Source organism: Zingiber officinale, chromosome 1A, assembly GCF_018446385.1.
Source record: "Zingiber officinale cultivar Zhangliang chromosome 1A, Zo_v1.1, whole genome shotgun sequence".
Taxonomy (NCBI): Eukaryota; Viridiplantae; Streptophyta; class Magnoliopsida; order Zingiberales; family Zingiberaceae; genus Zingiber; species Zingiber officinale.
The window spans coordinates 168,578,118-168,603,550 of NC_055987.1; the positions used below are offsets into that span (position 1 = coordinate 168,578,118).

At 36.4% G+C, this 25,433-nt stretch overlaps 3 protein-coding genes and 1 long non-coding RNA gene across 9 annotated transcripts; 1 reads left to right on the top strand and 3 right to left on the bottom strand.

Moving 5' to 3' along the window:
• Positions 1-4,948: 4,948 nt before the first annotated feature.
• LOC122012276 lies at positions 4,949-6,437 on the bottom strand. Its single transcript, XM_042568758.1, has one exon. The coding sequence runs from the start codon at positions 6,329-6,331 to the stop codon at positions 6,029-6,031; it is 303 nt and encodes a 100-aa protein (XP_042424692.1). The 5' UTR covers positions 6,332-6,437; the 3' UTR covers positions 4,949-6,028.
• Positions 6,438-8,039: 1,602 nt separating this feature from the next.
• LOC122012282 lies at positions 8,040-10,482 on the bottom strand. The gene is made up of 2 exons (XR_006120176.1): positions 8,659-10,482; positions 8,040-8,581 (listed from the first exon to the last, which is right to left on the bottom strand). It is a non-coding gene; the product is annotated as an uncharacterized LOC122012282 (long non-coding RNA).
• A 1,300-nt stretch (positions 10,483-11,782) lies between these two features.
• LOC122038361 lies at positions 11,783-17,120 on the top strand. Of its 3 annotated transcripts, XM_042598072.1 has the most exons (8): positions 11,783-11,893; positions 12,010-12,123; positions 13,370-13,475; positions 14,082-14,264; positions 15,681-16,160; positions 16,246-16,329; positions 16,429-16,520; positions 16,935-17,120. In XM_042598072.1, the coding sequence occupies exons 2-7, from the start codon at positions 12,076-12,078 to the stop codon at positions 16,494-16,496; spliced, it is 969 nt and encodes a 322-aa protein (XP_042454006.1). In that variant the 5' UTR covers positions 11,783-11,893; positions 12,010-12,075; the 3' UTR covers positions 16,497-16,520; positions 16,935-17,120. The 3 variants fall into 3 exon arrangements, with proteins under 3 accessions (XP_042454006.1, XP_042454007.1, XP_042454008.1); XM_042598073.1 differs by having other exon boundaries at positions 11,794-12,123; positions 16,429-16,508; XM_042598074.1 differs by lacking the exon at positions 14,082-14,264 and having other exon boundaries at positions 11,794-12,123.
• Positions 17,121-17,944: 824 nt separating this feature from the next.
• On the bottom strand, positions 17,945-21,596 carry LOC122038363 (APO protein 4, mitochondrial-like). 4 transcript variants are annotated; one of them, XM_042598077.1, is made up of 4 exons: positions 21,249-21,596; positions 20,966-21,153; positions 19,915-20,167; positions 17,945-19,063 (listed from the first exon to the last, which is right to left on the bottom strand). In XM_042598077.1, exons 3-4 carry the CDS (start codon positions 20,160-20,162, stop codon positions 18,343-18,345), a joined length of 969 nt encoding a protein of 322 aa, XP_042454011.1. In that variant the 5' UTR covers positions 20,163-20,167; positions 20,966-21,153; positions 21,249-21,596; the 3' UTR covers positions 17,945-18,342. The 4 variants fall into 4 exon arrangements, with proteins under 4 accessions (XP_042454011.1, XP_042454012.1, XP_042454010.1 ...); XM_042598078.1 differs by having other exon boundaries at positions 20,888-21,153; XM_042598076.1 differs by having other exon boundaries at positions 20,966-21,596.
• Between the last annotated feature and the right edge of the window lie 3,837 nt (positions 21,597-25,433).

Here is a 25,433-nt window from a genome sequence, read left to right on the forward strand (position 1 = left end):
AAAAAAAGATTATTATTAAAATAATAATAATAATTTAAATATTTTAAATTATATTTATTTAATATATATTAATTTTAAATTGATTGAGTGGACTGTGAAATACATAAATAATGAGTGTTAATGTTAACAAAAAATGTGAGTGAAAGAGATATGTTGTTATAATGAGTATGTGGTAGTAGACCCTATACTTTTTGATGAGGTAGTGGATGTTATAATGGATTAGCGTTATGGATGCTCTTAGTCTCGATTTTTACTTGAACTTGGTACAATACCACACGAGCTCTATATTTTTTTCTTTCTTCTCCTACACTACTAATCCAAGATCAAGTCTTGGTACCTCTTTTTGATTTTTCTGTTTGTGCAAGAATCCCTCTTAATGGCACAAAGCGAGGGCTAGAGCACCGTTCATCCATCGCTATACAACGGAGACGACTTCTTCTACTGGAAAAAGATGATGGAGCTAGCTCTATCTGAAAATTGATATCGACCAATGATTCTCCATTCTACAAGGGTACAAGGAGTCAATCGATAAAGCAACGAAAATACCCCTCAACTCTGAGAACTAGAACATATAAATGAAAAAAAGTGTAAATTGACAACAAGGCAGTAAACATTTTCAATGTGGACTGATGAGGAAAGAACTCAACCGGATCGGACCATTCAAGAATGCTAAGGAACTTTGGGATAAATTGATCGAGCTGCACGAAAGCACAAGTGATGCAAAGGTAACAAAGCATGATTTACTATTAAATAATTTGTTTAATATCAAATTGCAAAATGGAGAGATAACAATTTAGTTGCATGCAAGAATTAAAGACATTCTAAACGGGCTCCACCTAATCGGCCGCCAACTAGAAAATAGTGACGTATTGAGGTATACCTTGAATTTCTTTCTCCGAAATGTATTGTGGGCATCTGTAGTATATGGCTATAAAATTTTGAAGAATTTAAATAACCTTAAATTAGATGAACTATTTTGTGAACTAAAGCTACACGAATAAACTAACTCCCAAAAGACCGAAAAGGGTATTCCTGACAGGTTCTACAAAGTAAAAGATCAAGTAAAAGGTGGAATCTGAATTTGACTCAGACTCAGATGCAGAAGAGAAATTGGTGAACATGGTAAGAAGAACGCTCACTAAGAAGAAGAAGGACTTCAGCACAAAGGACCTTTAAAATATGATCAAGCCCAATATCAGCAAGTCAAGAATCACCTGCTTCAGATGCAACAATGCTTCAGATGCAACAAGGTGTTGATGCAGGTTGCACTAACTGGTTTTAATGTATGACAAATAGGTTAAAATTAGACGAGTTGTTTGTCTAACGCTTCTACCAAGTGTGCAGGAGTTGACTGGTCTGAAGGACTTGATACCAGACTGAAATCCAGCTAGATCCTCGGGGCTCGATAGTTGGTGGGAAATCCAGTTAGGTCTGCGGGGCCCAATAGCTGGTGCAAAGTCCATATAGGTCCGTGGGGTCCTATATCTAGAGAGAAGTTCAGTTGGGTTCGCGGAACCTGACCACCGGCCGAAGTCCAGTTGGGTCTGTGGACCTGACAACTGGTAAGAAGACCTAATGGGTCAAAGGCAAGTCGAGTGATTGCAAGTGGTAAGTAAAGGTAAGCAATTGGAGGAGAGATCCAGTGAAGACGTGTTCCCCGTTGAGGGAACTGTAGGTGTCGGTCCAGCTTAGGTCCATTTGGGAAACTTGAGCTGAGACCTTGACTATGACACTAACGTACATCTTCATATCCCACGGGATATGGGGAAGGATCGAAAGGTGAATCCAACTCTCCGACCCATAAGGATCGAGACTTGAGAGGTTGTTCACGAAAGTAGTTCAAAACCTCACGAAAGTATCATTGGCTATCGCATGGTTTAATGGGTTTACCCCGATTCGACGTTACGAAGTAGGAGATAACATCTAGAGGACTATGGGGCATCACTAAGAAAACGGTCGCTTTAGTAAATCTACCTTTAAAGTAAACGTTATGTTGGGGTAGACATACCGGTATAATTTCAAAGGTCTATAACGGTTATCTCGGGATAGACCATTTTCATGCGTATTAATATTGAAGGTAAGAAAGTGAATAATATTAAGGGTGTTGACAATCGTCGTGGCAAAATCAAAATCTTAGAATTACTCCCCAAAATTGATTTTCTCCTAAGACTTCTCTTATTTTTTAATTCGTTTTTTTTTCTCTCATGATTCTCGCGATTTCGATTGTTCTAGATAGTCTGCTTCATGATTCTGACTGGTACTCGATTTATAATCCCAGTGGGATCGATATTTTATTATTTAACGATAGTCGTACACTTGAGAATTTCACCCATCAACCCTTGAGCCCTGAGGATAGACACTACCAAGCACCAAGTGTCGATCTTTATATTGGCATTCCTATACAAGTTATATGCACTCCCAAGTATTCAGTCTAGCGACATCTCACACGGACTCAAGGAAGCATACAAGATTTGATCTCTGAGTACTTAGCGCTCATCCAATATAGTACTTAGCTTTGACTTCCAACAACTAAGCGAGAGATGCCTGTAATGACGATCGGATTTGGTTCCTTAACTGAAGGTATAGCTAATGAATATGTGGCATATGGTGATCCCTATAAGAACGGTCAGACATGGTTCCCTGACTGACTTCCATGTAGATAGATGAGGAGTATGTGGCGGCCCATGGAGATTCTTTCCAACGATTGTCCCCTAACTACATATCAAGTGGATAGCTGATGAATATATGGTAGCGCACGTAGAGATAACCCTCAACGATTGTCTCATAACCTTCTCTTGGAAGGAGGGCTAGCGGACGCACATGGGCGTTGTTGGAGGTGCAGCTCAACGACTATCGATCCTTGGTTCCCTAACTGCCTCTCCAAGGATAGTCACGTGGAGATTGCCTTTTCCTTGCTATATAATAGTCGGAGGAGGTGAGTTACAAGTATGATTTTTTTTCGATGTAGAGGTAACTTTCTCTACTAAGCTCTCTAATACTCTCTCTCTATCTATATATATATATATATATATATATATATATATATATATAGAGAGAGAGAGAGAGAGAGAGAGAGAGAGAGAGAGAGTATTAGAGAGCTTAGTAGAGAAAGTTACCTCTACATCGAAAAAAAATCATATATATATATATATATATCATGTTTGTAAAATTTTCTATCCATTCACTTGATGTTGACTCGAACATCAACCACCTATCCATTCACTTGATGTTGACTTGAACATCAAAGTGGTCACGCCAATTAAACTAGCCAATCCTAACATGCTTTGTCTTTTAGACCGATCTCAGATCTTTAGGAGGCAATCGTAGCTTCGAAAGAGGAGCCCGAGCAAGCGAAAAAGACGCCATCAGTATTTTGGCTCATATCTATTAGCATTCATGTGGTTCATATGTCAATATACATTTGCTCCAGAAACATCCAGTTACCACTAGACAATGTCATTCCACATAAATCACTACCATTTTCTTGAGTATTTTACAAGTACAAGTGCTAAACAAACTCACAATTGAGTGAAATGGATTCTCTCGGTGTCAACCATTAAAAGCCATATTTCAAGATAACAAACATCAATTTTATGCATACTTCACTACTCTCTTTCTTGAGTAGCCAGGAGAGACACTAATAGGCTAGGAAAGGAGCCAAGTAGACCAGTGGGGAAGAAGAAGCCAAAGGGGAGAACTAGTCTTTACACATTGTATTTTCATGGGATCTTGTAATGCAAGATTTCCATTTACTAGGCTAGAACACCCTCATTAAAATTTTGATGCTAACAGTTCAACTAACCTAAAATATATTAGGTAGTCAAGACAAAAGAGGAGCTTTAGCGCAACAATACAATTGTTGTCATATGATTTAGTGGTGATAGATTTGAATCGCGGAAATAGTCTTACAATATAACGTAAGGCTCACTACAATAGATCTTTTATGGGATTCCGTATTGACGAAAGTTTCGTGCACCAGGATATCCTTATTCAGAAATGATACAATACATGTAAAAGTTATTGTAGTAGATATGTGAGCACTACTATGTTTTTTAGAGACCTTGGAGGTTGTAGCTAAGGTCCTCGATTTGAAGTTGGCCTTCATCAAATCTTACTCCCATTGCCATTGGCCTTCCCCTTTCCTTAAAAAGTAGATATGCGAGTGCTAAGATTGTATATGATGGAGAAAATAGAATTACTACGTAAGCAAATAAGGTCCAATACATATGATTATAATATAAGAGAAAATAGGTTAAAAATAATAAGAACGTGACTACATAATAAGACAAGTGGAATTAATTTGGATTGAAGGTGTCAAGTCTAGATAGAGGGAGAAGAAACTCGAGTTAAGATAACTAAAAGACTTAAAAGATTGAATATGGACAGTAATATAGTTTTAGATTCAGTGGTAGATAGATGAAACTAAGTTTATTTGATGATTTAATATTGAGTCAATTACAAAGAAACAAAGAGCTAGAAGGCGTGAGAATGGGATAAGAATGCACACTCTCAAAAACTTCTGACAGTTTAAAGTCGATTCTTCAAGTAGCTCAGATAAATATAAATTTCAAATGGCTTAAGCATGCACTTTCCTGAACACACAGAATTCCTCAACCATATGAATATACAGCAGGTACTCAAGGCTGGGTAATTGATATTCTGAAGCACAAAAATATGAGGCTCTCAAAAGGTTAATCAGCACATTTTGCACAGAAATTTTATTATTGCACAAGGTACGTGATAAATATCTAAATGATACGCTATGTAGTGGGTCAGTATACTGTATATACTTTTTCAATGGCACCTCAAATGAGAGAGCTACAATCCTATTCACTATATTTATGACTTGGACAAAACATCAATTATAAATAATAATATATGCTGAAAAAAAGCTCATCAAAGCAGTCCATTTAAAGAATTAAACAAACATTCCACAAGGACCAAAGACATAGATTGACCTTCATGCTCACAGTGCATTGTGCCTTGTAGTATCTAGTCTAGCATAGAGAACTAGATTGTTACTACTTCTCCAGACCATAAATGAAACATCAAAGACCAAATTCTACACCATGAAATGTTTAATCGCTACCTTCACTGTAAAAGGTAATCAACTAGTTTCTTGAGATGTTCCTGCTTTACATTGAAGAGTTTAACATAAATTAAGAGATATAGCTACGTGTTCTTAAATGAAAGTTAACACTAACAATGCAAATCTTCCATATAGGAATGTGATAGTAAAAATGATAACTTGGCTCCAACCAAGGCCCGGTAGTCATTCCATAACAGCAGTATCTAGCATGATTAGCCAAAAACATCTATCCACTAAGAAAGAGAAGGTAATAACTTAATCAAGAGCTTCTTTTTAAAAAAAAAGAAGTTATTTTCATATCCAAAACTTGGATCCCATAAAGATCAAAGTACTGAGTTATATTTGTCAATGTTTCATTTTTTTATATCATCAAAGAAACGACTTGTAAAACATTGAAAAAAAAGCCATAATCCGTACTTAATGTTAAATAGTTTGGGAAAGAAGTTGCCCAAGACCATAGTAGTTTTTTTGGCCAAGAATGCTGACAATTTATATAGAATTAGGGTGAGCCATAACAAAAACCAACAGTTAAGGGCTAGCAAGGCTGAATATATAATGCATATAATATCAAGAACATTGGACAAGTTTACAGAAATTGTACAGTGAGCAATTCAAAAAATATCAGCCTCCAAATTCCGGCTGAAATTTTTGTGCAAAAAGAAGCATTTTCTTCCATAAAAAAAATCACCCAACAATCAAAATAAACCAGAGATTAAAAAAAAAATTGAAAACCCTAAGCGCTTATTCTCTGTTTGAAGGTACGAGTGGGTCTTCGCCCAAATACTATATGTTGTTTATCGAATGGAAAACCTAGGATTATTGCTTGGATCCATCATCAGGATTCTTTCTACACGGATAAGGAGTATGCTTCTTACCGAGACCAGAGTAAGGAATTCACTATAGATGAGGTCAGGATTCCGAAAATTGAGACCGACACCGCTACGAATCGGGCAACTGGTGCGACGAGAGGCAGACAGAGAGGGCGAGCTGCGCGCGTTGGCACTGCGATCGCTTGAGGGCGGTTCCGGCACTGGAGCAGAGGCTTCGCACCGCCTCGGACTCCTCGGGACAGCATTCGGCCACCACGCATTCGGCCAGTGAGCGATTCAGGTGACGGCACAGCACCGAGCGCTGGCGCGGGTCGCCGGCGCGCCGGTGGCACTCCAACAGCGCTCGGTGCAGAGAGCCACAACCCGACGGGATGGCCACCGATGCTCCGCCGCCGCCCTCTTCGATGCCCATGGAATCGGGCTAACAGCGGCACGATCGAGTTCGGTCCGATCCAGTTTTGCAAGAATCGAAATGGATCTGATTCACCCCTTGGAATTGACCTCACATGACTGCTTTGAGTTGTGATCTCGTCATCGTATCGACGTCTACAACTCTGGACGAAATTTTTAATGATTAAAATCTATAAATTAAAATTACTGATTTTTTATTTTTCAGAAAATTAAAATAGCTCATGCTCTATTTTGGAACTCCAGGATAAAAATATTTTGACTAAAAAAAATAATATTCCCAATTAATTTCATTAACTATGATGATCAATCTGGTTCCATAAAATTTTTTCATTGATCATCAGGATAAATTGAGAAGCATACGTAACCTCAGTATCTTTTGGATACGTCCTCTATTTGAAAGAAAAAATTCTATAAATACGTCATAGTTAGATTCAAACTTCGAATGTCATAATTTGAAATCATATCATGATATTATTTTGACTAAAATAGTGTCATCTAGAAGTTGCTTTGATTGCTTTGTATAAAACAATATCATTTGGAGCCAAAATAGCTTATATGTAATTTTTCTATTTTTATTTTTTCCCTCTGCATTCAATTAAATATTAAAAAACTCAAAATAAATTAAAATTATTATTTTATGAAGGTTTATAGTTTTGTTTGTTTGTTTCTTTTGTTTCTTTTTATTTTAAATAAAGCGACTTTAATTGAAATTGTTTTAATCACATAGGGGTATGTTTGGTAGAAAATAATGAGCGGATCTTGTTTTTATTTTTTTTAAAAAAAAACAGGGCACATTTTTAATTATTTATTTTTCCTGAGATATTGATAGAGTGAGTCTCAACTGCATAATTTTTTTTTTTATTAATAGATGATTGATTTAAGAGTATTAGATTAATAATTTTTTAATTTATCTTATGTGTGATAAATTTTTATAGAATTAAATTCCACCTTAGAATTAATTGACGTATGGATAGAAAGAATTATTTAGCATGCACATTAGTTCGATGCACATTGATAAGCGGCTTTCATAACTTCAGATCCATCCTCGAGTACCTCGATTTTTAAAATTGAATCAGAATGTCTGAAAATACACTTGAACATCGAGAGTTATTAGTCATCGTCGAGAAATATGCATCGAATCAATATACAGACTAATATTATACCTTGTGAGAAATATATATATATATATATATACCTTTAAAAAAAAATACTTGATGCTCACAGTGTGCACCATGTAGGCTAACATTTTATATAAAATTCACAAAAAATATTATACGGTACACATATACTTTTAAAGTAACAAAAAAAATCAAAATTGTTGTTTAATTCAACAGTGTTAGATCCATCTAATAGTCATAGTTTTGACGTTTCTCTGATTAAAATTGTTATACTCATAATAAATTTGACTAAATCTATTTAAATGCTCATTTGGAGGCATTTAAGTATTTTAAAAACATAAATATAATCAATGGCGAGGGATGCATATTCAAAATTTGAACATGAAAACATAAAACAGTTAAATATTGTTCGAATATAAGAGAGGATGGAGAAGAAAAGAACCAGCAAGGTGGAGAAAGAGGTTAAAAGATAGTTTATCTTTACTTACTTTAAAGCCAACTTCACTCATCACAATGCTGATATCACCGCCTATGGTAGCCTAAGTCCCGAAAGATCAAGGTAGAAAGGCTAGAGGGAAGGAAAGTCATGACTGTCCGGTATTCTACTTAAAATTCTTTAAGATTGTTGATATTATGTAAATCAAGAAATACAAAAGAACAAGTCCTAACTCGGCCTAAAGGCTAGTGAGCCATAGAAAGACCGAGGGCATACTTGTGTGAGTAAAACCTGGAGAGGAACTGTCCTAACTAAGAGAATTTAAAGTTAGATGTCTGAGTTATGGGAAAAAAAATCTGTGTAGGATTGGTATAAGAATTCCTGAACCGCAAGCCTTGAATAAGTTGATCTTGCTTCCACATCCAAAGTTACCAATAGCCAGTTAGCAAATAACCTAGCCGCCATTTATGATAGAGTCTATCTTCTCGTGTTCACCTGAAGCATTTCAAAAACATTCTAGAAAGGTGTCAAACCCTTGAGAGCGAAGTCCAATGACTAAGCCAAGGCTTGAAAAATCTAACCATTACTTATATAGAAAATAGACCTTTGACAAAGCAAGAGGTCATAGCACCTTATTGCAGAAATTGCTGAGCACCCTAAGCTGGTGGAACAAGAGCCATTAAAGCTAAATGAGAACCTGAATAGCAAAGTGGTACGAATAGAAGCATTACTCCACCGACTAGAACAGTGAACCTTTTCATGAACTACACTCACCAAGGGTACCACATCATACCAGAACTTTGTTCAAGCAACAGAGCAAATTGAGGCACCAACTGTCGAATTCGTCAATCCTAGTGATTTTCAAGGACCAACCTCTGGAAACTCATCAATCATCAAACAAAATAACACCCAAATTCAGTTGTTAGTACAAATAGCTGAGAGCTTGAAGGAGATTCAAAGAGACCTCAAAGTTATCAGAGATCATGCAAAAGGCGAGACTCAGGTAAAAATTGTGCCTGAAGATATTATTGAAAAACTAAAGAATCTTTCTTTAGGGCCAGCAGAAAGGCCAAAAGAACCCAGAGGCAAACTAAGAGTCTTCAAAGACCCGTACATGATCTTGAAGGAAGAACAGGAAAAAATTAAAGACATAATGATCTCAAGAACCAGCGTTGAGCAACCATCTACAACAACAACACTCCTATTTGAAGACCAAATTAGGGAATATCAACGTAACCAAAGGAGGCTCCATAATGCTCAGCAAGCTACCAGGAGATTGGGCAAAAGATTAACTGGAGGATCTGTACCAATTCACGCCCTTGAACAACAAATAGATCCCCAAGTACAGCTACGTCTCTCTATATAGGAAAGACCCTCTATTGTCTCTGTGGAGGTTCTGTATCACTCCCGAAGAGATGATGTACACCACCGGATCTATATGCACCGATTTGAAGAAGCAATATTGGTTACAGAAGGCCATCAGGCAGACAAAACGTTCATCCAAGAAGAAAGCTTTCTCCAACTTCAAAGGAGCAGGATGCAATATATCCACCTAGGTGTACTGCAAGTTCGAATACAGACCCTACATCGACGGAAAGAAGGGACCATGACCTTAATAGTATTTCGTGATAACCGATGGGAAGGAGATCAAGCCATCCTCGCATCCATAAAAGTGGACCTAACCAGGCGAAGCCAACTCGTCTATGTAATTCCCAATCTAATGCTAACAGTTGGTGATTTTTTTCAAAATATTCAAGTCACCATCCTTACTTGAGCATATGAGCAGTGGTGGCATGGTGAGGCAAATCTACTAATCACAAGAGGGCTTATCGAAAGACTATCGAACATCCCTAATGTCGGATTCGCCTATGAAATACAAGGAGTCGTCGACTATTTAGCTAGTCATGGGGTCAATGTCGGATTCGCCAGTAGTTAAACTGGACAATCCGTCCAACGGCCCTTAATATTCCTATGCAACCTACAGAGGTAAAGCAATAGGAACTTTATGGGCGGGTGAATTTCATTAAATTTCAGCAATTACAGAGAAGCAAGGATGACAGAGCAACCTCGTTACAACCACTGTGATGAAGAAATACAAAGTGACGAAGAGTCCTTACATACATTGGTGGTTCTCATGGAGCAGGCACTAAGAGTATTCACATATATTTATGACCCAGTAGATGAAATTCTTGAAGATCAAATTTATCCCGACGTTCCGGTATACTTATTCTCTCCCTCTGCAATTTTACCTAAGAGAAAGTCCTCGAGTGTTGTAGGATATGATTTAGCAGCAAGTCATAATTGCACCATACCTCCACGAAGGAGGGCTCAAATTCATACTGGTATCGGTATGGCAATTCCATGGGGAAGCTATGGGTGAATCACCCCCAGATCTAGCTACACATGAAAATATGGAATGGATATTGGCACTGGAGTTATTAACTATGATTACAGAGGCGAGATCATAAGGTGTGTGAGTGTGGGGTGCGAGGATCTAGGATCGATAGATCTATATAAGTTTAGCAAAAGAAATAAGAAGAAAGGATGAGAAACTTATAGATTCTTATTGCCAAACTCTTTACAATACCCCAAGTAAGACTCATGGTTTGCTTGAATGACTTGTAAGGGTTATACTACTTCTCTTATATAGAGGTGGGCAAACGATGCTGGGTGCTCATTGGGTCCCATCATTACATGCGTTTGTTGCCTCAGGATAAGAGAGAATCTGCTTTCCAACGTAGACACACTCATACTGTTTTAATACAATAATTCGCATTCTTTATTTGTTGGATGAGTCACAAGATTCTTTGAGGGTCCACCACCTCCGCAAAGTAGTTGTGGTCCTTTACAGCTGGAACGAGTCCATCTGTCTAAAGGCGTCATGTAGTAGATTTGTAGTTGTTGCCAGCTGTTCGTCTATCTGTTTAGTAGTAGGGTACCAATCAAATCACCAATTATCATATGCACTCCTCCATTGACATTTTTCCTTTTTCATGGTATGCAGCAGCCTTAGCTGCTGGAGAGAGTTAGCTGCCTGTATTGCTACTTGTTGTAGCTGATGGAGTTGTAGGCTAATCCTTGAGAATTCACTGAGGGAGAGTGGTTGCTTTTAGTCTTGTAAGAGTTGTTGGTATCTTTTAGCAAGGCCGATAAAGTCAAAAGGGTTTGTGTCATCTGGGTATGTGCTTCCTCCCTGGGAGAGATCCATCCATCATCATAATGCCCTTATAACAATTTTCTTAGTGCATACTTGTAGCAACACCCCCTCCCTCTCATATGGCTCCTTGTTTTTAATCCCTCTAGGTGGTAAAAGACTACGTCTTAGACTATCAGTCTCTTAGTTATTCATCGATAACTTTTTTTAACTTTTAAACCATCACCATGATAGTCTCTTAGTTATTCATCGATAACTTTTTTTAACTTTTAAACCATCACCATTACATAGGAAAAGATAAAAATCAATCAATATTTCATTATCAAGAATTAACCTCTAAATCTATTAATGACAACACCCCAATAATCATCTGTCGTCCGAAGACGTTTTAATCCCTCTCGCCGTTATACCACACAACATTTTCCTTGTTAGAATATTTCATTACTAAAATAATAATAATAATATTAATATTAAATACGAAATAGATTGAGTCTCGACCCCATCCAAACGCACTCACATCCAAATTGACTGATGGATGGATAGGTATGCAAAATCCTTATCATTATTTCCCATTTTGTCCCTTTTTTTTTTTCTTGTTCAAATCCAAAATCACATTACAAAAATAAATAATAATAATAATAATAAAAGGGACCAAAAAATCGGGCCCGCTGGATTGCTGATCAACGGCGACGTTTTCCTTGTCATTTTGTCCCCCACCCGAATAAAACCCCAACTCAAGTCAAGTGGGTGGGCGCACTCCGATTTCAGCTCCTTCTCTCCCTGTTCCCACTCCATATCCCAATCCTCCCTCTGCCACCTTCGCAGAGAATCCTCTCCGCCGAGCTCCGTCCCGAGGTCTTTCCGTCGCCTCTCATCTCTTCTCGCTCTTTACGGCTTGATCTCCTTCTCCTGCTGCGGGATCATGCTGCGTACTTCTGTGATCAACTGACTTCGACGAGGTGGTTTGGTAGGTTCTTTGGTGATCCGTCTTCTGCGACCACGATCGTGGTGTTTTGGGGACCGAAGCGAGGGGAACGATGGCCAGCGGAGAAGTCAGGAAGGTGTCTCGTGAGGACATACAACTGGTGCGTGTCTCTCCCCCGGTTTGTTAGGTTTTGGTTCTTTTGATCGCGATCATGTCGCCTCCTTTTTGGTTGTTCGTGTGTTGCGGTCGGTCTGTTTTATCTGAACGTTGGTGGATTTTGTCGGTAGGCCGTAAGACAAGTGAGTGTAGCGGAAGCTATGTTTTGAGTTATCATTAGCCTTTTTTTCTCATGACGATTTAGTTTTTGCATGCGATGCTACATTTTTCAGAGTAGTGTTCACAACGTGACTGATGGTAAGTGCCCATGGGATGTAGACAGGAACATTCTACAGCTCCAAGTTGGTAATGTAAGATGATCTATGAATTAAAAGGGTGGAGGGCAAACTGTCGAAGTGAATGGTCATTTTGAATTGTTAGACCACTGATCTTGGATGTTAGTAGCATTATGGTGAGCCCCATTCGTAACCAATACGCTAGGGTGCTATGTGGAGTGGACTAGTAGATGACCTTGAGGATGGAGCTATAGGTGGCGGGTGACCATGAGGTTATTTCTCGTTGGTGGAGGAGTATACTGTGATACAACTCCATAAAAATGACTATTCTGCAGTTAGAGGTCTCTCAGTTCTATTTGATTGGCCAATGATGTAGTTTTCCCCCCCTTCTACCTTAGTTACCCAGGACATATTTTACGAATTTACTTATTGTCTTATGAAATTGCTATCAAACACATACTCAAAAACAATTTTACTTTCTTTTGAAAAGGAACTGGGAAAGCCAATAATTTTTTTAAAAAGAAACATGGCCTGTTGTTCAAATACGTCAAAGGAAGTCAAGATTCTGATTTTATCAGGATAATATGAAATCTTCCTTATTCAAGTAATTCTTATACTACGTGTGATTATCAAGAAGTTATATAGGAAGCATGCTTTATGGAATTCAGTCAAGCAATCATAAACTTCAATGGTGCATTCCATTTGATGGTTGTACTAAACTATATTTTATTACATGGACAATTGTTGTGGACCGTAGGTAAGCCCATCTAGAACCCATCAAATACAAGAGATGCACACGACAAATTTAGAAAGAAGGATGCATATCAAGAGAATTGATTCAGCTATAGTAATTGATTTTTATTTAAGTCGAGTATCTTTTATTTTTAATAGGATTGAGTTAAGTATCTTTTATTTTTAGTATGATTGAGTCTAGTATCTTTTATGTTTGAATTTATTTTGGATTGAGACCTATGCATTGTTCCAGTTTGTTATTCCTTTCTTTTGAAATTTCAGGTTCAGAACCTAATTGAGCGGTGCCTGCAGCTCTATATGAATCAGAAAGAAGTAATTGACACATTATCTATTCAGGCAAAGATAGAGCCCAGTTTCACTCAACTTGGTAGTTAATAAATATGCTTTATATCTTGAAGTGTAGCATAGTGAGATTTTATTCTAGTTATTCCGGTCTATTTTGATTATTTTTGTTCTATTTCATGTTGGTTTACTTGATTTATCTGTTAATAAGTTGATCTTTTGGAATTATTAGATGTATCTGCAATAAAACCATGCAAAGAGTTGAAAATTGTTGAATATTTATCTATACTTTCATATCACATTCAGCATATAGGTGCAGTATGGCAATGCAAGTATTCTAATTGAACTTTATCATGCTCGGTATTGTTTACATGCAACAATTTGGCTGATATTACAATTGTTTAAACAAGATTTCATGTTCTATTAAATCACCTAATATTGATTTATGAAAGTAGATCTTGTAATGATGGGGCCTTGAATGAAGCAGGGACAATTAGAGGCACTAAATTAATTCTTCTTATCTGATTTCTGCTATTAAGTGTTAAACAATGTACATGTATATATAGACAATCAGTTAACAATAATTTCTAAGCTACCATCAGTATGATTATTGATTTGCTTTTCAGTCATGGACAATTCATGCTAGTTGGTTATAAGAATGATAATACTTTGCACATTGTTTGCACTACAGTTTGGCAAAAACTTGAGGAAGAGAATCGAGAATTTTTTGAGGCATATCATGTTAGACTTATTGTTAAGAATCAAATAATGGTTTTCAACAAGCTCCTTGAAAAACAAGTTGAGATGATGCAGAAAGCATGTCCATCTGGTGTTTCTAGCATACCTCTGCCCAATGGGTCTAACTCTTCTGCTAGTATGCTTCTTTCTAACTCTTATAATCCTTATTTAGATAATTTTTGTAATTGGCTTATATTGTATTCCTCTGGCATGGAGCTTGTTTAAAAATCTTTGGGATTATTTTTAAACAATATACCATTTTATCCTTTTACTCAACTTTTTAATTTCTAGGAATTTGGATTCTGATTTTTATCCATCTTTTCTTTTAAAATATTGGTAAAGTATACTTGGCTGTCTTTTGGAACTTCAATACTTGGATGTTGCTATATTGAAAGAATGTAAATGTTACAGATCTGTTAGAAAACTGTCATTTTATTTTTTAAGTGGCACGGCCTACATTTGATGGGAGAAAGAATACTGGATTACTTTCTTCAAAACAGTCAGATGAAAAGCAATGCTTCTGAAATTTTCTTGAATACTTTAGTGGATGTGTTTTCTCACTTTCTATAAAGGAAAACACTTCAATTTATTCAGTTTTAGAGTAATGTAGTTTGGAGAACGTTGGCTGCAGAATTCATGGCGTCTAATGTCAGAGATGTGACTACAGAATTTATACAAGTGTGTGAATATTGGGTGGAGTCTTTCTTTCCTTGATTTGTATTGCATTGCCCTTATGTCATAACAGACTGCATGGGATGCTTTCTCTTGCCTTATTTTTTTAATGTATGAGTTTGATCCGTTTGCATTATTAAAAATAAAATAAAATCCATAGCTATCATGGATAACTTAATTAGAAATGGTATTTTAATGTTTATTTACTGAAAGATGCTAGGTGTAAATTGATGATTGTTAAGTGGAAACCTTGGACCAAAATCTTCAGATTTTTACTTTCAACTATTTTGAGTTTGAGCTCTTTTTATTGATAATTAAGTTCTAACATATCAAGATTATCTAATACACAGGATGGTGATGGATGGTGTGGAATAGAAAGAGAAAAGAAAACATATACTGATTGCTGTTGTGATTTGATAATGTAAAAGAAAGAAAACAGATGTATGTCTAAATGATTTGGTCATTTACTGATTGCTGTGCTAAGGAAAATGCAATTCACAGCCAACATCTATTAAACTTGACTAGCAAGTTATTACAAGTTTGTTTTCAGTCAACCTAACAATAGGTCGTATTCTTAGGTTTGGTGAAATATCTATAACTGTGAATTTGTTCCTTTGCTTAACAAATAATTGGTTAAGGACTAAAATGCATTCAATATAGTAATAGAAGGATGTAAGGACTAACTTCAGTTCATTATGAAGATTGATGACCTTAGTAGTGAACTTGCTTTATGTGCAGAACAAAAGCTTGGAATACTGTGGTGAGATTTGATCAAAATTAATTTACTTAAATCTTTTGACTCTTTATTGATTGATGACTATTACTGTGGATGAATTAAAAAACTTGTTATGGAAAATTATTGCTATCGTTATTTTTCCAGTGCATCAATCTCCCTTGTGCTATATACCTCAACACACATCTTCACCTGCCAAGCTTGATGGCATGATTTGCAATGGAGGTTTTCCAAATGTTATTATGAATGGAAGATCATCAGGACAAGAAGGAAACTATCTTGGCAGTGATTCCTCTATTCTTGGTGCAAGCATGAATCCCTCAACGAGTATGTTATCTGCACATGACTCCAATATGTCAACGGTTCCAGGAATGAACAGGACAATAATTAAGTCAGAACCTAACTATTTGAACAATTCTGAGTTCCCATTCAGTAATGACAGTAGCATCTTGGAAACACACCAATCCATTGGAGATGTTTCAGTTGGATCATTCAGTAGCTCAGAATTGACGGGGCAGCCACTAAATGATACTCTCTTGGACATTGATACGTCTACACTTGGATTTAGTCAGATTCCCCGAAATTTCAGTTTTTCAGATTTAACAGATGATTTCACTCACTGTGCTGGTTGCTTCCTATCATTATATTTCAAATGGATTGTTTTATTTCCATATTCTGTTCTATTTTGTAACATAGTACTTTTTTTTAACAGATATTTTGGAGAATTATGATAGATCTCCTTATCTTCCACATGATTCAAATAACTTCTCAGACTCCCCAGGAAGGGAATTAAAAGGTTACTTTCTTTGTTTTTTTTTTTTTTCATTCACCCTTTGCAATTTTTCACCTTGAGTTATGTTTTTGAACCATCAATTTTTTATATTTTATTATTCAGAAGAAGACATGAGGAAACTTGACACCATCTCCGAAGGAGTCAGCTATGAGGATTTCGGAAGTGACTGACGATTTCCTCAGGTTTGTTACCAGGTATATTTTTATGTTTTACAGAAATTCATAAAGAACAATCTCTAGAACAGTCCTAACGATAAAAGCAAAAGAACTTGTCATAGTAATATAATCTTAACTAACTTGGATTATTGTTTATCTTCCTGAATTCTTGGATAATTATCTATAATTAATTCCCAGACAAGCGTGAAGCTTTGTGGGTCTGTTGTTAAGCTAGAAAGTCACCTACCACTAACACCAGTTTCGTAAGATTCATGCTATGCTTCATGCCGATGATATCTAGTTGTATTTGAATGAAACATATAAATGAAATTGGCGATTATGTTGATAGTAAATGGATTGTATCTTCTGTTTCCTTAGTTCTCACCTTTGATGGTTGGACTTTTCATCTCTCTACCATCTATCAGATTCTGACGCTCAGACTCCAAATAACAGTATGCAGGTTGACCAGGCATCTGTACATATTGGATTGACAAGTTGCTTGTTCTTGGGATTTCGCCGAGTTGATCAACTCGCGTGTGTTTGAGTGATGCTAATTATTTCCTACCAATTAGAAGATTCTAAAATGACTTTGTTTTAATAAATAGAAAAGTGGCGTGGCACTTCAATTTTGTGTTCTAAGATCTGGTGTCCTTTCGTAATGCCACTGAGTGTGCATCGTATGTCTTTTGCCTTTTCATTGTCCCATGCGAAGTAATTAATGAATATGGTTGTCATACGGTTGCAATTCTAGAAATTAAAAGAGGAAAACATACTATTCCTTGTTGAGTTATTCATAACTGCACAATCAAAAATAATATCGCACAAATATTCCTAAGCACTCAGTTTAAATTTCAGTAGGGCAATTTTTTCAATGAAAATCCGAGATCTTGATTGTTGGGCCAGATTTGTCTGTGGTCGATTTGTAGGATCGGATTGTCCATCTTTAGAACTATAGTGGCTTACATACCTGGATTATTAAAAAAAAATCTTCCGGTTTCATTCATGAGTTCAGATATCGAACAATACTCGAAACATCTTTCGTTATATGCATACTTTAATTTTTTTAAAAAAATAAAATTTTATTGGTTTATCTTTATTTTATTTAAATTAAATGACGGACACTTCATTTGATATTCTTCGAGGATTAAATTGATCAACGATATAATGTTTTTATGATATGCAAGGACAATTCATAAAAAAAACTCACGCATGCCCCAGTTTTTATTAAAGTAATATTAATCCATATTAACTTACTAATAATTAATATGTATTTAATTATTATCTATTGTTTAATTGTTTGGGTTAATTAACAGAAATAATCTAATAATTAATACCTAGTAATTTAACAATATTAGCTCGATTAGAAAATTTCGATGTTGAATCGATTATATATATATACATCTTTAATTTTCCAAGGTAAATAAGACAACAAAAAAATAGAAAAACTCTTTATGAAATAACAATAAACTAAAGAGGTGTACATGTGTTTATTAACCAGCCTCACAATGAGTTCATGGCAAACAAGTCAATTTTACAGAACAAGCGAAGGTCGGAAACAAATTGAAACCTGTCCTTCGTTCTATTTGATATGGATCATCCATATGTACACGAGGATGAAACACGGATCTAAAGAAAAATCTTCCAATATGCTACCACTCATCTTACACATTCAATATGAGAAAATAAATTAGCGCAATTTTCAAACCTCTTCAACTGCTGAGCCGAGATTCAGCAGTGATCAATTTGCTATTGATGCCGATGCCTATGACGAGCAACCACCCTAAATGATAGCATACAACGATGTCAAAATTGTTAAATCAGACCATGAACTCGGTGAATGGAGCAGGTGGCCCTTCAAAGCTCAGTTGCCAGGAAATCCATGAATCTTCATCATGCAGAAGTATTTTGGATGCACTCTAGCTCCGGCTTGGATGCAGAGCTCCACCACCGCAGGTGCATGCCCATAGAAATTTCGCCCATTATCGGCCAGCACTGGTGGATCTTGAGGCCGCCGGTGCCACACCACCTTTGGTGGTACCAAGTCATCCACCTCTGCTCTCTTCCACTTATGAATCCCCCTCCAACTTTCGTGCTTAAATAGCCCGCAAACCCGAACCTTGTGCCCTGTTGGACCAACATGGATTTCTGAACAATATTGGCAGACCTTCACTGGGTAGACAAAGAGAAGCTTCTGCAATCCCAGCCTGAGATTCTCCCATGCATCTAGGGTGGTCACCGCAATTGACTGGATGTCTTCTCCCAGCAGGGTAGCAACCTGCCCTGGATATTCTATGCTATCATAGGATTCTCTACTATAACTGTACAAAATCTCATCGGGGATTTCTACTCCTGCTTGATGGCACAGCTCGAGAATCGCAGGCACACGAGGCAAGTCAAATCTCTGATCATGCTTTATCATGCTTTTCCGCATGTGTTGGAGATGATAGGATTCAACTCGGGGAAGGATGTCAATTAGTTTTCCTTCTGTCCATTGGTGTGGAAGGTTCTTAGCCCTCTTTTTGAAACCCCGGCACGTGTTTATCTGATGTCCAGTTTTGCCAATATAGACTTCAGGACAGGAGCTGAAATAATATTACAAAATACTATCAAGACAAATCGAGATGATGGCAACACCAATGAATGCTTGTGGAAATTTCGATACAGAGGAAAGAGAAATAATGGGTCAAGGAACAAAGGCTTGAAAAAGTATCATACTCTTTAGAGTGAGTTAAAAATTGAAGGTGGAAAACGACTATCAATCCATGAATTCGTACAGATTAACTAGAGCAGAAACAATGTCATCAAAAATGTATAGAAATTCCTGTAACCTAAATTCCATTATGAACTATGGTAAGTATATGGAATGGAACAAAAAAATCAACACAGGTGACTAAGAGGAAATAATAATCTCACAAACAGATTGATTGAAAAGACAATTATAAACACAAACCTTTACTATTTTTGACAATCAATCCATGATTTCAGGCAGATTAATGTGAGCAGCAATAATGTCATAAACATTGTATAAGTTCATGTAATGTAACTTCTATTATGAACTACGGTGGGTATATGTAAAAAAAATCACCAGTATTGATTAAGAAGAAAAAACGATAATATACACCAAACCTTAAGGATGATTGTTATCTTTGCCTGCACTGTCTCAAAGAATGGTAGACATGATCCGATAGGCAAATAAGGGACGAACCATATTTCCAAAAGAAAACTCTTTCAATACAAAATCAAAACTAGTGAAGAAAAGAGTAATTCTTTGTAAACTAGAATCTGGCATGTGTTCAACAATTAGTTTGGCAAAGTTAACCTTGGAAGAAGAACTCCCAGCCATTCCTAATTCCAAAATCACATAAAATGGGGAGACCTTGCACGTTTATGACCATGCAGGTTTATAAAATGAACTAGGAGTATAGTAGCTTACTTGCATGCCTTCACTGGGATGACATTGAGGAGAAAAGAAACGCCTTTCCACAAAATTTCTTGGGATTTAAGGACATCTTTTGCAACAGGAATCATGCTCTTGATTGGATAGTCATTTACCCTGTTTCTTATTCTATTTATAATTATAGGTCGAAGTTTATTCCAATCAATTTTGGAGGCATAGTGTCTCGTATACAAAGGATTCAACTCAGCGGAGAGACAACCACAAGCTTTTCTCATAAAGTGCATTATTCCTGAAAGCAAATCAAATAGCAAATATCCAATGAAGAACAATGATGAGGCCATTTGCTAATCAAGAAAAAAAATGAAATATAGAAGTGCAGGAATGAGAATGGGACTCTTGGTGCTTTTTGCAAGTATACTCAATACACAGTAATTATAATAGCAAATCAGAAGAGATTCACCCAATCTAACTAACCATCTTAGATGCAATTTATTGTAATAGATGAATATAAGCATATTTGTGCCATCCAAATATCCATTATATCATGAAATTGCTTGGTACTCGTTGAGGAAAGATAACTCCAGAACAAAGTCGATTTTGTATTAATTGAAGAAAAACACTCGAACTTGTATCAGTAGAATATGAACATAACTCAGCAAACTCAAAATAATATCTAATAATAACACAAAAATCTGATAATTGGCTAAGGTTTAGGGTTTAGGGATTAAATGTTGATTCCACAACCTCAATTTAATCTCTCAATTCCTATGCACGACCTCAACTACTATCGAAAAAACAAACTTATATATTTACTCATTTTTTTCTAATCCTAATCTAGACAGACCATCCTAAATAGAAATTTAATAAAATAAAATATATATCTCAGAATTTTCATTTGACTGACAAACTAATGGAGATGTTTCGTTGATATGAAATGTTCGAGCCAACCGAGCATATACAACAATCATAATTGGTCCAATTTAATCAATTATTTCACATATCAACATACAATTATTTTATCAATCCTTAGCTTTAATTGGTCCTTGTATAAGGAACGGCCGTCTGAACGAAGGTAGACGAAGGGTACCGAAGAGTTTGGAAAACGAGGAGCCAGCTGTGGCTTTCCTAGACTCCAGCGATGAACAACCACGGTGGTGAATAGCAGTGCACCAGTTGACTGGAAGAAGAGGCAGGAGTTGCTGCAAAAGGTTGCTGCTTCCTGGAAAAAGAGGGAGAAGTCCGCTGGGAAGAAGAAGAAGAGCTACCGCTCTTGGCCTGAAGAAGAAGAGGTTGCTAGTTGCTGGAAAAAATTGTTAAAAAAAGAGGCTGGGTGAGGGCAGCGGCTGAATCAGAGTATGCGGAATACTGGCCTTGTTGTTGGTGGCTGAGTCTGATCTTGCTCTTGCTGGCATAGGGCAGAAGAAAAAGGAGAAGGTTGCTTCCGGTCTTGGTGGTTTGGAGAAGAAGAAGAAGAAGGATTAGGGCTGGTGTTGCCGGTGTTGATCGGTTTGCCGGTGTTGATCCGGGGCGGCGGAAGAAGGGTGGAGAGGAGAAAGAAGAAGGAAGTTGGTGAGAAGATGAAGAAGAGAAACTCGATGCGTGGGAGGAGGAGGAGAAACAAAGAAGGTCGGCGCGAGGAGGAGCGTGGCTTTGCGGCGGCGGTGGGAGAAAAAGAAAAACAAAGCAGAGAGAAGGTTTTCTTTAAAAAAAATCCCTAATCGATTGAATTTAATCTAACCCATTTAAAATTTAATTTACCTACAAATTAATTAAAATAATTCTAAATTAATGTTACTTTAAATCTATCATATTTGTATTCGAATTCAGTTGATGTCCATATTTTATTATCAACAATTTGGTTCATTTTACTTTATCCATTTAATTTTTAAAAAACAAATAAATTTCATACTTTTTATTTTTTATACTTTATGAAAATCAATATTTAACATAATATTATGCGAGATTCTCGGTCTCTTTAGTGTTTTTGGCTTTAGAAGCATATACATAAGATTTAATTTTTAGAACTTAACTTCTCACTTTTTCATTTCGGGGTGAGCTAGAGCCTTGACAAACTGTTTACTTTTTTGGAGGCCATCTAGGAAGTTTTCCATTTATATTTGTTAAAAATTATAATTATATTAACTCGTAAATTTTAACTAATACATTTATATATCTAACCCTTTTTTCTATATTAACCATACCACTTATTTTTCATAACAAACTTTTCGAATAAAATTAAATAATCATATCTCAAAATAAATTAACTTTGGTTTTTTTTTAAAAAATAAACTACTTATGAAAAATATAGTATAACAATTATTGAATTTTTTATACTCTCCCTCAGTCAGGGTTGTAAATGAACTAAGCGTTCGTGAACAAATTTGTTATTCACCTTGGTAAGAACTTATTTATGTTCGTTCAATATATATAAAATTAATTAAACAAACAAGTTGAACAGGTCGTTAAGCTAAATAAACAAACTTGAATACATATGTGTTCAGCTCGTTAACGTTCGTGAACAATATTCGTGAACAACATTCGTGAACAACATTCATGAACAATGTTCACGAATCATATTTATTAATAAAACTCTTTTCAATATACTAAATAAAAAATAAAATAGAATAAATAAATTTAAATTATCAAGCTCAATAACTAATCAAATAATTAAAAAATTCAAACAATCAAACAAACTTGATAAGAGCTTGATAACATTTAAACGAACCAAACTCAAGTCAAACTCGATCCAAGCTCAAACCAAGCTTGAATTGAGAGTTTGATAACATCTAAACGAACCAAGCTCAAGCCAAGTTTCAAACAAACTCAAGCTCATAAAAAATAAACCAAGCCAAGATTGAACACTCATTTCAAAAGCTTAGTTCATTTTAACTTCGGCTCGGCTTAGTTACCTTATCAAACAAACTTGAACACCCCAAACCTCAGCTCAACTTGACTTGTTTGCAGTCCTACTGGCCTCAGTAGCATAAATATCATATATGCTTAATTTGTCTAAAAACTTTTAGAGCACTGGGATTAAAAAAATAATAATGTTCATATCTCATATAGTTCGATATCATCGACCCCTGACAGGATACATACAAATAAATTATAAGAAATTTTGCCTAACAATAATAACATATATAAAGTAACTTATGGGACTTTCGCACCCGTTGGAAATCGATCCCAGACTTATCTGTGATAATATCATTGCATGAACCATCTACGTCAATATGCGAAGACAACTTTTATAGCCCACGATTGGATGCTCTGTCATTAAAGATAACAAATTCTTAGTAGTTTCATAATATTTTAATCTAGTTTCCATAAGATAGAAATTGAGGTTGAGTCGGAGATGAGGTTAGTGACTAAGGTCGAGTCAGGGTTGATGTCGCTGACTAAGATTGAGTCAGGATGATGTCAATGAATGAGGCTGAGTTAAGGATGATGTCAGTGACTAAGGTTGAGACAAAGACGAGCTCGACGACTGTGACCGAGTTGGAGACGAGGTTGGCATCTAATGCTTAGTCGAGGATGATATCGAAAGTTGAGACTAAGTCGTGATAGTTGTCTTATCCTGGGTAAACTGTCATGCCCTAGAGGAGTATTTGCCCTGTAAATGGACAACATCACCCCCTTATAATAATATACGAAACTTGGATACATAGCCACATGACTATACAAGTATAATAACTTATAACCGGCTGGAATCATACACAACCACGTACACAGGATAATAAGCAACACATATGACTAGTATCATACACAACCATGCTGAATAATAAACAACCCATACGGTTATAACAAAAACATAACGAAAGACAAAAGGTAGGTCACCTAACCCAAAATGACAAACTGTGTGCTGATATGGCTTAAACACGACAAGAAGCATAAAGCAGTAAAGATAGCCACAAGGCTAAACACCAAGTTCAAGTCAAAATTATTACAACACCGAATCCACTAAGAAATCCAAAGAAATGCAAGTAAAGCAAAAAAGGCACCATAAAAACTGTCCTCAGATATGATGTGGGACCGACAGACAGGATACTCTAAGTGACTGCAACATCTATATGTTACCTGAGAAATATAAAAGTGTAAATGGGGTGGTGAGGCCGAGTGATTCAACAGATAATAAATATGATAACACATGGTTAATATAAAATATGAAGATTAAAGTATACAGCCTCAGTAAGGAAATAAAAGCATGATCATATATAACAGAATAAATGCGCATAATCATAACTAATATAATGAATGCACATATCTAATATGGATTTAACACATATGGTATAGTGATCAGTATACTCACTAGAGATCAGCAACAGATCTACTCATAACACCTGAGCAATATAACTGACAACATATACATATATAATAAATAAACATGTATGAAACATGATAATCATATGCAACAATCATAGCTCAATCAAATACAACATATCACAAGCATATGCAGATATATCTCCAAAAGATGCATTGCACATTATATGCATATGCACATGCATGCGTCACTCCTACACTCCACTCCAACTACCATGACATTTGTGTTGTCGAGCGGGTAGGACTGTGACGACTGCTCACGTCTCTATCTACCACTACATCAATGTGGTCGAAACGAGCATGATGTAAAGTAGCTATCTAGCTACATAACAACAAGAGGTCACTACCTGCACAACTCTAACTACGACTAGTTAGAATAATCGAACGAACACAACAGGACAAGCTGAACCAAATTCCAGCTACCACTACCCCTGAGTGGCTAAATGAGCAACGAATATGACTGACAACTCTCTTAACTATAGAGGGAAACTTAATTGTCAGCATGTAAATAATGCAATGATAAGCATGATGTAAATAATCATGATCTAGACACAAGCATCATCAATGCAACAACACAATCAACATAAGTACCTTTGGTACATGATTCATCTATCACATAAATCTATAGGTATGGATAGATCCAATAGGTGTCCACTAAACAATATGTTTAGTAAGTAACAACACCTATAGTACACACCAGACATGTGTACACACTGTTGGATCGTGGCGGCCAGCTAGAAGGGGGGTTGAATAACCTGAAAATAAAAAATAAACTCTTCTCAAACTCTTAAACTAACACTTGCATAAATTAGCTAAACAGAAAATAAATCAGAAAAGACGAGACACTAGATTTGACTTGGTTACAACTGGGGAGGTTGTTAATACAAGGAAAATGATCGTATTAAAAACTCTTTCAGGCGGAGAAGCCTCTTACAACGATGAAGCGTAAAAAACAGAAGCTTAACTACAAAGAAAGCGTACAAGTGTAGAAAGAATGAATTTCTTGAGTTGTTGAAAAGTTTCTGGACCAAAGCTGTATTTATAACCTTGGTCGAGGCGCCCCGAAGGGATTCCGAGCGCCTTGGGGGATAAAACTTTATCCCGAACGTTCAGATCGCGTTTGACACGATCTGGTCAAAAAGTCAACTCCGGGCGCCCCGGAGGGAAAAGTCAACCCCGTTGACTTTTTCCAGCTTGGGTCTTCCGCTCCGGCTCTGTTTGCCTCAGACCGAGTCCTC